At 40.1% G+C, this 12,807-nt stretch overlaps 2 protein-coding genes across 2 annotated transcripts; both read right to left on the bottom strand.

Annotated features, from left to right (window-relative positions):
• Positions 1-6,440: 6,440 nt before the first annotated feature.
• LOC122762295 (gamma-crystallin M2-like) lies at positions 6,441-7,148 on the bottom strand. Its single transcript, XM_044017493.1, has one exon. It carries the CDS (start codon positions 7,059-7,061, stop codon positions 6,507-6,509), a length of 555 nt encoding a protein of 184 aa, XP_043873428.1. The 5' UTR covers positions 7,062-7,148; the 3' UTR covers positions 6,441-6,506.
• Positions 7,149-11,874: 4,726 nt separating this feature from the next.
• On the bottom strand, positions 11,875-12,591 carry LOC122762294 (gamma-crystallin M2-like). Its single transcript, XM_044017492.1, has one exon. The coding sequence runs from the start codon at positions 12,493-12,495 to the stop codon at positions 11,941-11,943; it is 555 nt and encodes a 184-aa protein (XP_043873427.1). The 5' UTR covers positions 12,496-12,591; the 3' UTR covers positions 11,875-11,940.
• Positions 12,592-12,807: the final 216 nt, after the last annotated feature.

The following is a 12,807-nucleotide window of genomic DNA, read 5'->3' as shown; positions in this document are numbered from 1 at the left end:
AAGCAAGTATATGATATGTTGATGCAAATACCCCAAAATAAAAGCTTGTCTTATTCATCTTTTGATGTCAACTGTTTTAGAGCAAAAATAAAGGAATTGGCCTCACTCCTCAAATACCTTTGAAGGGGACTGTAAATGTTTTAACAGCGGCAATGATATCTTATGTTGTATTTAGTTCACAGTCAAAAATATAAAAGATTTGTGCGTCCTTGCACACATAATCAAGATATTTTATCATCTTTGATAAAACTTTTTTTTCCTTTTAAATCACTGCTGTATTTCTTATTTCCTGCAAATCTATCGAAGATGACAGCCATTGTGATTGAGGCTGGATAACCAACATGAGACTTTAGCAAAGCAAATAAGTGCTAATGAGTTATTAGAAATGAATAAACCGAAAACCATTGGCTTCTGTATTTAGTCAAAAGGGTAACAACCTTGGGCACGAGCAGTTTTTCAGTAAGAAACACCGGTGTGGTTTCTGAGCCTCAGGGCAAACATGCTTTCATTTGCAGGTTTCATGGTAAATTATACCCAAAGGCAACAGGATATATTCACATTTCACAAAGTACAGGAACTGTCAGTGAGGCCCACAGCTCATTTTACTCAGAGGTTTTTCAGCAGGTTTCACATCTGATTATAAGGATCTCTACAGTCAGCGCCTTGTTTTCTGGATTGTTAAAAAGAGGAATCTGAGGGGAGAATGTCTTGCAGTGGTCAAGAAGACTTCTCTGTAATGATCTGTTAGGCCGCAGTACATCCAGACAACTGATGACCTGAGGGCAGTAAACAAATTAAACCAGATGGAAAAATCCATTATCCAGGATATTTAGTTTCACTCTCAAGCCTTTGTGTGTCTTCCTGCCCGTGTTGTGTCAACAGAGCATCATCTTGTATCAATATATAATCACTCACTCATTGTCTACTGCTTTATCTTCCACATGAGGGTCGAGGGGAGCTGAACTAATCCCAGCTGACATGGAGCGAAAGGCAGGGTCACACCCTGGACAGGTCACCGGTCCATCGCAAGGATGACACACAGAGACGAACAACCATTCACTCACGCATTCACATCTATGCTCAATTAGGGTTTCCAATGAACCTCTGAATGTTTTAAGATTGTGGGTGAAACCCCCACACACACACACACACACAGGGAGAAAAGGCAAACTCCACACAGAAAGGCCCTCGACCCACAGACAGGTCGAACTAGGATAACCATCTGTGCTCATAAGATCAGATAATAAGTCGCACATGCAGCCTATAGTGGCAACAACCACCATTTAAGCTAGCATAACTTGGAAAGAATTGCTGCATTTATTTTCCTAAATATTATATCACAACTTGTGACAATACAATAGTTAAGGTCCTTAGGGTAATGGCTGTTGATGGTTAGTGTTGATTTTATTTGCTTGTGCCAAATTTTAGCGACAATGCTTATGAAACAGAATTGGGACTTCAGTTCAGTTGTGTGGGATGATGGTGCAACGGATGCAATGATGGCTGTACTTCAAACCCTGTTGACTCCCTAAATCAAGCCAGTGCAGCTTCATCTACAGCACCATTTTACAGAGTGATATTCAAGTACACATTTAACCATTCAGAATAATTTGAGATGATTAAAAAAATAATCATCAAAGACAGATCATGATAAAGTTCCTCCTGAAACAGTGAAGTGGTAAAGTTTAAGCCCCTGAATCAATCAAACTCTCGTCTTTTTTCAGTGTTGGCTGTATGTATTATTTTTCTTTTTATTATTGTTTATCTAAAGCCCCAAACCATTTTTTTAAGGTGAAAACCAGTGTATATGGGTATCTATTAATGTTATATGTTGATCCAAATGTGCAAAATGTTGACAGTTTTGTGATAAAATGTGGCCTCTACTGCCTCTCTGGTCAAACTCCAGCTACTCCTTTAAATGTTGTCACCCTCTTGTCTGATCAGCGTGAGGCTTGTTGTACCAGACTCCTCCACCTTTTAATAAAGCCCGGAGGTGTCGCTTTGTTGCCTCTCTCTCCTCCACCTTGTGAGGTCAAATTCACTACCAGACTACACCTCCTCCACAACTCCCTCCCTCAGCTCTCAGCCCACTTCTTGGCAATTTCCAAAATCAGACATTGGGCTTCAGAAGAGGGGTTCAGTTGCCCTTTATTTCAAATAAGTAAGCATCAGATCATGGTCACAAATTGCTGATGCCAGCTGTTTTTTCCCTGTGATACAGGTCCTTTTTTGGTACTTAATATGTTTAAGTTAAGATTGATGTAAATAGTGCAATTTACCACACACACACATCTCTCTATGAATACTTTGGTTTTTCTTTTGGGACTGATCCCACACCCAGCTCCATGCACCTCTTATCCTAATAATAAACCCAGACTTGCCGATTGTATCTGTTAGCTATGGGTTCCTCTCAGATCACAAACTGATGTGTAAGCTGATGTGAGCACAGGCCGTGGGCTGAACACAAACTACCACCACAGAGAAGCAGCCCTTAAAGTGTCTAATCCATTCCCACCATTGTAATCCCTATGACTACAAATGATCATCAATCATCATTCATATGTTTTCCAGTTTTCACAGTTACTGATGTTGTGGCGAGTTCTGCTGAGCGCTCGACTTTGGTTTCCCCGGCAGTGCCGTTAGTGTCCAAGAAAATTCTGGCCTTGTTCACCCTGCTGTTTTTCAAACGGTTTTCGAGCCTTGTCTTGATGTGACTCACAAAAGCAGCTTTGATAGCAGTCCTCTCCTGCCAGACTCTGTTCTCTCCAAACAGGTTTTTAAGTAACTACGTTGCCAAACATCTAAACAACTGAAAATGTGACCCACAGACCTGTTAAAGTGACTCAGTAAATCAGTAAAACTCCGCTGTTTTTGTTGTGGTGAGTTTCATGCATTTGTCGACCAGTGCTTCCGTAAAGACCAACAGACCTAAATAGACAGTGGATCCATAGTCACAGATGAGACCATTGTTCATTTTGGGATTAGCCTGCTCTTATCTTTTTCCAAATGGATGATTTTGATTAAACAGGATCACAGAAGGCAGCATTACAACATTGAACTGTTATTTTCATTAGTATTTCTGCAGCTGTCCAGTTTATTCTAGATTTTCTTTATTTGCTGTGGTCTGCTTGTCGTTAACCCCATGTGCTGACCCTCTGACCTCTGTGGTATGTGTATATAGCTATAGAGTATATAGCTATAGAGTGTATAACTGACCAAGCAGCCATTTGTTTGTATGAAGAAATTCTGATGGAAGAGTTACACTATCATCTGACATAAGACAACTCACTAAAAACAAGCATCTCGAGCCAATAATTTAGAAGTATTTAGTGTTGCAATGATTAATATTGATAATTGCGGCTTTCTTTTTCTCCCAAAACAAAATTGGTTGTTGCATTTCAATAACCCACAAGACATATTTCTGAAATCAACCCTAATCCTAACCAATAACATAACAGTCTGACATTCATTTAAATTCAATGGGACAGTGATAACATGTACAACAGAATTATTATTATTATCATTATTATTGTTATTATTATCTTTTAAATAGAATGCTACATTCAGCTGCTCCTGATAATAAAAAAAATAAATATGATGAGGCCAATTAGAAAATAAGCTGTTTTTAGCTTTGTCTACTCAGTGTTCACTGAGATACAGAGCCTCAGGACCTTCAAATCAACATGCTTCAAAATGGAATAGCAACACTGATAAAAAGACATTCCAGTTCATTTTATGGTAAAATGGTAACTGCTAGTTTTAGCTGTTTCTGTTCATCAAGATAGAAAAACTATCACAGATTTTGGGGGAGAAAGGGATTTTTGAAATCTTCAAAATAGAATTTTTTTTTCCCTATTTTCCCGCCCACTCTTGCACATAATTTTCAACTATTTTGATAATCAATTATTTAACTTTTTAAACAAATTCTTCTTACGTTTGTTCGTCTAAGAAAGCAAACTGAGCATCTTTGGTGTGAGGACAAAACCATAGACCATTTTCTGACATTTAATGGTTTAAACAACTAAATGATTCACCAAGAACATAAACACAAGTTATTGCTTCTCTTTATACTTCAAAGAGAAAAGTGAGACTTTTGGAGATTACTTGTGTGAGAGAGGAATAAATAGAGTTTTAGGGCTGAGTGTTGCATCCACAGTGGCATCATCACGGCCTTCAGTGGTGCATAGTGAACGTGAGGAGGTATTTGGCTGCTTCTTTTCAAGAAGAGGGTGAACCTGGCAGGTTGTACTCAATTCCCTTGTAAGTCACTTTGGATAAAAGCGTCCTCTAAATGACATGTAATGTAATGTAACATGTAATGTAAAGAGGGATATTCCACCCTTCTCCTTTCTCGTTTTGTAATCGCTCTACAAAACACCAGACACACAGGAGACACAGGGTTGATGTTTTAAAATGTGTTTGTGATAAATGCATCTATCCTCTGCTTGAAGGTGTCACACCTGCACCAACTAAACACTAGCACTGGGCTCTGTTATCAGCCCGCTTTAGATTTAGACAATTTTTTACATGCCTTATGTTCCCTTCATGAAAGGACCTCAGAATAAGAAATAAGCAATTAAAGCAATCACTTAACAAATGGCTCCTCTAATAAAACCTACATCTGCTGAAGTCTGGGAAATCTTAGGATTGGCTGCTTTTTTCTCACAATTTGTGAAGTTTTGTGAAAATTTGTGAAAGTGAAGTTAGTAAGCCACTCACTTCCCACACACATATACAAATGTTTGCTGCTTTCAGGGCAGCTTTGGACTAGTGGTACAGCAGATCAGTTTCCAACCTGAGGGTCAGCAGTTCGATCACTGGCTTCATTTATTTACATGCCTGTGCAAGACACTTGCTTCGTGTGGCTGTTCCAGGAGCATGTGAATGGCTGTGACACATATGTGACAGAAAAAGCACTCTATGAGTATGTGTGTGAACTGTGAACAGTAAAACTGTAATGTAAAGCACTTTGAGGGGTCATCATTACTGGAAAAGTGCTGTGTAATTAAGGACTGTTTACATTTACGAGAGAAACAACCTCTGCCCCAGGTCACACTAACCATCCGCTATCACATTGGATGAAGAAAGTCTCGCATAATCATCACACTTTACCACATCATATTTTAATGCTGCGTTCCATTTACATCACAACTCAGAAGTCGGAACTGGGAGATATATCGCCTGAGTTCACTGCATTCCAGTTGTAAAGTCAGACATGCGAACATATCTCGGGCTAGCAATTGTTAGCAAGTCCAGTCGATAGCAATGCTCTACCTAGTACTTGGCGCCCACAAACACTGTAGCAACATGTCAACGTTTAAAAATGGAACAATACTATGTTTACAACTGAGTGAGAAGCTGACATTACCGTGATAAAAATAAGATTGGAACGTCCCACTGATCGTCCAGCTTTATTTTCTAAAACTTTTCATGGCTGCTTCTTGGCGTTTTCAGCCATAGTCCAACTGCATGCAGCTGACTCGCTTTACGCTATATAGCCATTGTACATCCACCTCGACACCAACAGTGGTGATGTGTCACCCTTTGTGTAGCGCAGGATTATTGTGGGGCGAGACGAAAACTAAACGCTGCTATTGTGAGAAACAGAGAGAGTTGGGTGGAGCTGATCGGCCCAAAGCAACATTGTGTGAACTCATCTGACAATGGTTTGAATGTAGCGGACGTTTGTTTACATTTAAAAGTTAAGCATGACATGTTAAATTAAAATGCATAACATGATCAAACATATGTCTCTTGGAAATGTCTGGTTACATTATCTATTCAGATAATGTAAGAAATGGTTGTAAAAATAGTCACTATATTTATGTTCTCGTCGCAGTTTAGAAGGTGAATTTGTGTCATGATCGTTTATCATCTTGAAAAAGTGGCTCCACACATAAAATGTTTGGGAAATCGTGTTTTACAGTCTTATGAGGACGTTGCTCTGTGTCATTATCATGAGATTGAGATCCAGTCTAGCATCAGCAAGGCTTTAAAATATATGCTTTTTGTTCCTAACCTATAGCAAGGAAATGGTTGTAATTACCAAAGCTAATATGACACTTTAAAAATCAAAATCCAAAAAACACCAAAAACCTGAAACACAAACAGGAAGTGGGCTTCTACTTCCTGCTCTGCAGAAACACCTTTGCTTCCTTCTGCAGTCTGTGGACGTCGTCCCTGCCGCTGTCCTCTGAGTCAACATATGAGTAATAATATAATGTAAAAATATAATGAGGCTTTTCCATTACACAGTTCTAGCACCACCTGGCTCAACTCGACATGTGACTTTCGGGGTTTATACCCTTTTTTTAATTTGCCTGTGAAGATTATTGGACGTGAGGTAATAATGATGATACACTTACTAGCAATAATAGGAGGAGTCAAATCAACATATTTGGAGAGGAGAAAATTGAGAAAAGCAATTTCACAACACCAAATTTTATAAGAAAGTAGACTTTATTAGTATTTTCTTATGTGGCAACTTGTGGTGTTGGAGTTGTCGTCTAGTAGAAGGAGTCAGAGATGCGCCTCATGCTCATGAACCTCATGTTGCTGGAGCCCATGTTCATGAAGTTCCTGTACTCTCCAGGCCTCATGTACATCATTCTTCCTCTGTAGCTGGGCTGCTCGTACATCAGCCAGTGGCCATCCATCACGTTGCAGGACATGAAGTTGGACATGCGGTAGCGGTCCATGATGTTGTCGCAGTCGTCCGTCAGCTCGTGCATCTGGCCCTGGAAGTTCTCCCTCTCATACATCCTCATCCTGAAGGAGCCTCTGTGCATGGGGATCATGCGGCAGGACCTGATGCAGTCGCTCATGCCCATCATGCTCATGTAGTCGGCGTACTCGCCCCTCCTCATGAAGTACTGGTTCCCCATGTAGTTGGTGCGGTCGTAGACCATGAAGCAGCCCCTCTCCACCCTGCAGGAGTGGCAGCGGCTCAGGTAGGAGGACATGTCAGCGCAGTCGCTCATGCACTCGTAGGAGCGACCCTGGAAGTTCCTCTCCTCGTAGAAGGTGATTCTGCCCATCATGTTCATGCTGCTGGAAGTCATCTTTGCCAGGTTCAGTGATGCTGCTGATGCTGCTGATGCTGCTGCTGCTGCTGATGATACTGTTGGAGCTGAACTGCTTGTCTACCTGTTGGAAACCCTTCCTTTTTATACCTGACCAGCAGAGAGAGCCCCTTTGTGAAAACAGCCTGAGCCAGCAACAACCATAGAAGCCCATCCAGCACTAAAGGGATGTCCACTTTTACAACAATTCCCCCAAAAGACCTTAGACAGGCGGTTTCACTTCATATACAATCAATACCTTTTTGAAAGGGTTAACGGGGAACAATAGCACCTTTTGTAACATCATATAAGCAAAGGCTTACATGACTGTACAGCACAAAACTGTTTTAGAATGTGTTTTTTTTGTTGACACTTTGCCAGATCATCCATTACTTTTGTTAGTATAATGTAATTGTATTGCATAGTCTTACAAAGTCATTTTATTCGTAACAGTTTGCTCTCACTGACATGATACTCAGCCTCACGTCTGACTGTGACTGATGTGACAAGACTTTTCATTTGTTATGGATTTTTCTTCATTAAGTGGTAGTTTTCACATGTAATTTAATTACAAATATATGCACAATAATATATAGTTGTTTTGAATTAGAATAATTTAAATCTGTTACAAATGCCACAGTGGTAATTGAGGGTAAAAGTAAAATATGATGCAGCAGGGTTGTGTGGATTAGAATAATTATTAAATACATTAAGTAAAGTACACTAATGTGATGTTTAAGGTCCAGCCCACAGGTATGAAAATATAGCCTTTTCTGTGCATTTTCCTTTTATACGCACACAAACTGTTTGAAAATGCATATTTTGGAAAACTCCTGGCAGAGATGAAGATTTTCACAATCTATTTCCCAGGTTGCTACACTTGTGCTATAATGTTGTATTGTATTGTGCTAACTATTTTCATGGTTTTGAAAATATCTCTTATTTGTTGACTCTAAATCTGGAGAACAAAGGTGACATGTCAGTCCATCTAATGACTTGTTCAATAAGTGGATCTTGAATATGTGTCAGGACCCTCTGCGGGTCCCATACTGATTAAAAACAAAAACGTTTCCATTGACTGCATTTTGTAATAATGTAATCAACAATCCATTGATACTAAATTACTGCAAGATCATTTCACAACAAGTAAATGAGGTTCTGTAGCGCTTAGTCATATCACATGAGCTTCCTCAGCAGATGTTAAATCTCACTCATATTAGAATGGTAAAAAAATAATAATTCTTAAAGGTGTTTAATTATAACATATTTATATTAAAACCCTAAAATCAGCCAGAAGCTAAAGTGAATATCAAGACAAGTGTGAAAAACACAGAAGTGGTGTTTGGTGACTGAAACAGGCTCCAGTTTCATGTAAACACTGACGCTTATCACTTTCACTTCTTGTTGCTCCCAGTGTTGCTTCACTCAGCAAACCACTGGGTTTTGTTTCTGTTTTCTCCAGCCGTGACAGCAGAGAAGATGAAAGTGTTTACACCTTCAGTCATGCAGGACATCCAGCAAACAAGGCTCATTATGTTGTTGTTTTTTTTCTTCACTAAAGATAAAGACTCCCTGAGGCCCATAAAGCTACTGTAAGTGGCTTTGCTGTGTGTTTGCAGCCAGCTGACAGAGCCATAACACTGAATGTTACCATGCTGCAAACAACAGTTTGATGTGTGGCCACTCCATTAAACTCAACATGGTAGTTAAAGTGAGTTATGGCATCTGTGGCTGCTGTTCCAGGTTGAGTAAACAGCACATGTCAGCACACAGGGCTCGTATTCTCTTGTGGTGTTTGTCCATACAAAGTAAATGGTGTGGAGGAGACTGATGAGCAGAGGAATTCCTTTCCAAGTTTTTGCTTTAGGGAGTGTTCCTTAACTAAAACCTTGGTATATTACAGTATAATGTATGTCACAGATACATGCAGCAATGGTAATATGAGCGATGACCTGTAGCAAGTTTGGTGACAATTGCGAAAAATGGTTGTTGACGATAGATTTATAGTCTTTGATAAAAACAGAGTAAGGGACTTTGTAAATTCTACCACAATAAAGTGTGCATGAATGAAAGGATTTGACATGTGCTCAACACTCCACAAACGTCAGTCTGCAGATTCATCAGAGTTTGTCCTATACCTGCTCGTAGTATAATATCCTACGACTATTCTAGTGAAATGATGTGAAAATACAATAGGGAGAAACGATGATTGAATTGGTGAGTGTCGTGCTTCTTGCACGCTCAAGCCAGATGCCACCAGCTCCTGTAGATGCTCCTCCCATTGTCAACTGATCTCACACAGAAGGAAAGGAAAAGCAAAAGGCTCTCTTACACCAAGTTAAGTCTACACTATCCTAACATCATTTTTTCTCATTTATCTTGCTGTTGAACAGGCTTTTTTGACTGGAAAGTCAAGTTTGTGTTGTTTTGGTCACTCTCCTGTACCAAAGTCCAAATTTGTGAGCAACCTATTAACTATGGATAGGAGACTGCAATGACACAATAGTTGAAAAACCTCCTAATAATGCTGCATTCTATTTGTAGTCTGAACTCGGATTTTCCAAGGTCCGGCGGCGTTCCTGAAGAGGAAACGCTCTCTGACCTCAGACGATTAACTCTGAAACGCAGTACAACCACACACAACCCAAATGTATGATTCCAAGATGGCTGCCACCATGCAAACACTGGTACTTTTACCGTTAATAGCACTTTTGTTGTAGTTCTTTCACAGTAAATCAGTTTTACACATAGTACACAACATTTAGGACTACTTCACGATTAACCCTTAGTGCTCACGTGGCATGGATCTGTGCCACAGGTGCAACCATGGTAAATTGCTCTGGAAATAATATGTGGACATCCTGGGGTTTATAGGTCACATATTCAGGCTTTAAAACATATGTTTTGTTTGTCTTCTTATGTGTTGTGTTGAGTCAAAGTTATGATTCATTTTATATTGCATTTTTGGTAGTGATATAAAGTAGCAATAATTGCACAGCAGTCACAGAATTAGATTGCTTTTCTTTTTCTAAGTGAAGTTTGAACTGTGACGTATTTCACAAATTCAATCAGATTTTAAACAGTTTCAGTATGTTTGAGTGTGTTTGAGTATGTTTGAGTGTGTTTATATACCGCAGTTTCATCAGATTGCCAAGGTTGTGCTTTAAAAAAGTATATAGTAATAAGACACTACAGTGCACATTCTTACAGCCTCTGTATAAACTGTACGCTTTAACATAGTAATGGAAAAACGCAGCCCAAATTCTCTGTGTTCTAAGGGTTAAGAAAGAATTCACTTCTGATAACCTACTTATAGCATTTGATGAGCAAGCCCTTTATAACTAAGCAATTAACTAATGATTGGTTAATCATCAGTTCCAATAACCAACCATTACCTAATGATTAACTTATCATTAACGTTGGTGGGTAATCTATAACTCTCCAATAACAAATTATGAGTAAATTATCAGTGTCACAAACAAACTATTATAAAGTTAATCATTGAATCAACTCTATATTCTCTGTGCTATTTTACCATTCATCCCTGCAATTCATAGAATTAAAAAAAAAAGTAAGGGAAACGGCCTGAAATGAAAATAATACCCTAAAGCCAAACTGTGTTAGAGCATGAGCCAAAAATGTGGAGCAGCACAGCTGTTGATACAAGATTAGTTTACTGATTAACTGAACACTGATAAGAAGTGCTCTCAGGATCAACTGTGCAGCGGCGTTAACAGGGCACGTCGTGATCATCTATCATGCTGAGTAATTACTACCCGACTCGCAGCAGATAGCTGCAGACCTGCAGCACCTCCAGACGTCTGGCTGCTGCGCTTCAAGCTACAAACCCGGGAGGGCTAGTTCCAAGAAACTTTGAATTCTTCTACGTGATGAACATGAAGCAGAGAGGACCTGCTCATGTTCATGTCTGTCTGCAGACATGTGTCTTTATGAAGCTAAAAAAGGAAGCAGAGCTGAATACTTTTGTTATTGTGTGTCGTCTCTGAGTGTCTTCACCAAGCATCACATAGTACAGAACGGGAAGTTAAATGCAATGAAAGCACTTCCTCTTAAATGGACATTTGTGTACTTTCAGAATCACAATGAAACCAAATTTTCCACAACTGGAAGCCCATTCCTGTCCATGTCCATTACATGTCATATTTCTTCATTTGGTTGAAGCAACTTCAGGTTTGTTTTCTCAAACAAAAACTAATGTTATATGTCAAACTGTATTTTATGCTCTCAGGGCCAGTAAGGAGAAAATACTGGAGCTTCATGTTCATGAACTTTGGACCACTGAAGTGCTGTTAACTGCTATATGATTCATGGATCTTTTTAATACCATGATTAAATTAATCATTGACTGCAGTAATCACACAGTCATATGATCTCAGTATGGAAATACTTTCAAGTTAATCTTCATGAAAATAATTGTAATTTCACGTTCAGTATTCTTATGAAATGTTTTAATACATGACTGTATTTCACTCCCAAGCAGCACAGGAATGAAGCATCTTTACTAATGCCACTCACTGCCAGTGATGTCAAAGTGTCCCTGTGGTTGTGTGTGTGTGTGTGTGTGCTGTCATATCGTATATCGTATAATAGAACTGTCCATTACACAGTTCTAGCACCACTTGGCTCGACTCGACATGTGACTTTCGGGGTTTATACCCTTTTTTTAATTTGCCTGTGAAGATTATTGGACGTGAGGTAATAATGATGATACACTTACTAGCAATAATAGGAGGAGTCAAATCAACATATCAGGAGAGGAGAAAATTGAGAAAAGCAATTTCACAACACCATATTTTATAAGAAAGTAGACTTTATTAGTATTTTCTTATGTGGCAACTTGTGGTGTTGGAGTTGTCGTCTAGTAGAAGGAGTCAGAGATGCGCCTCATGCTCATGAACCTCATGTTGCTGGAGCCCATGTTCATGAAGTTCCTGTACTCTCCAGGCCTCATGTACATCATTCTTCCTCTGTAGCTGGGCTGCTCGTACATCAGCCAGTGGCCATCCATCACGTTGCAGGACATGAAGTTGGACATGCGGTAGCGGTCCATGATGTTGTCGCAGTCGTCCGTCAGCTCGTGCATCTGGCCCTGGAAGTTCTCCCTCTCATACATCCTCATCCTGAAGGAGCCTCTGTGCATGGGGATCATGCGGCAGGACCTGATGCAGTCGCTCATGCCCATCATGCTCATGTAGTCGGCGTACTCGCCCCTCCTCATGAAGTACTGGTTCCCCATGTAGTTGGTGCGGTCGTAGACCATGAAGCAGCCCCTCTCCACCCTGCAGGAGTGGCAGCGGCTCAGGTATGAGGACATGTCAGCGCAGTCGCTCATGCACTCGTAGGAGCGACCCTGGAAGTTCCTCTCCTCGTAGAAGGTGATTCTGCCCATCATGTTCATGCTGCTGGAAGTCATCTTTGCCAGGTTCAGTGATGCTGCTGCTGATGCTGCTGCTGCTGCTGCTGATGATGATACTGTTGGAGCTGAACTGCTTGTCTAACTGTTGGAGGCCCTTCCTTTATATACCTGACCAGCAGAGAGAGCCCCTTTGTGAAAACAGCCTGAGCCAGCAACAACCATAGAAGCCCATCCAGCACTAAAGGGATGTCCACTTTTACAACAATTCCCCCAAAAGAATTGTTGCAAATTATTCACAATAATTGTATTCTATACAATAACATGCCACACATTCCTCTCTCTCTTTTCACACCCATCTCAGTTACTATG

This window comes from Solea senegalensis, unplaced genomic scaffold (assembly GCF_019176455.1).
Source record: "Solea senegalensis isolate Sse05_10M unplaced genomic scaffold, IFAPA_SoseM_1 scf7180000015481, whole genome shotgun sequence".
Classification (NCBI taxonomy): Eukaryota; Metazoa; Chordata; class Actinopteri; order Pleuronectiformes; family Soleidae; genus Solea; species Solea senegalensis.
The sequence above is the reverse complement of the archived record's forward strand: the minus strand, read 5'-3'. Positions and strand labels throughout refer to the sequence as shown.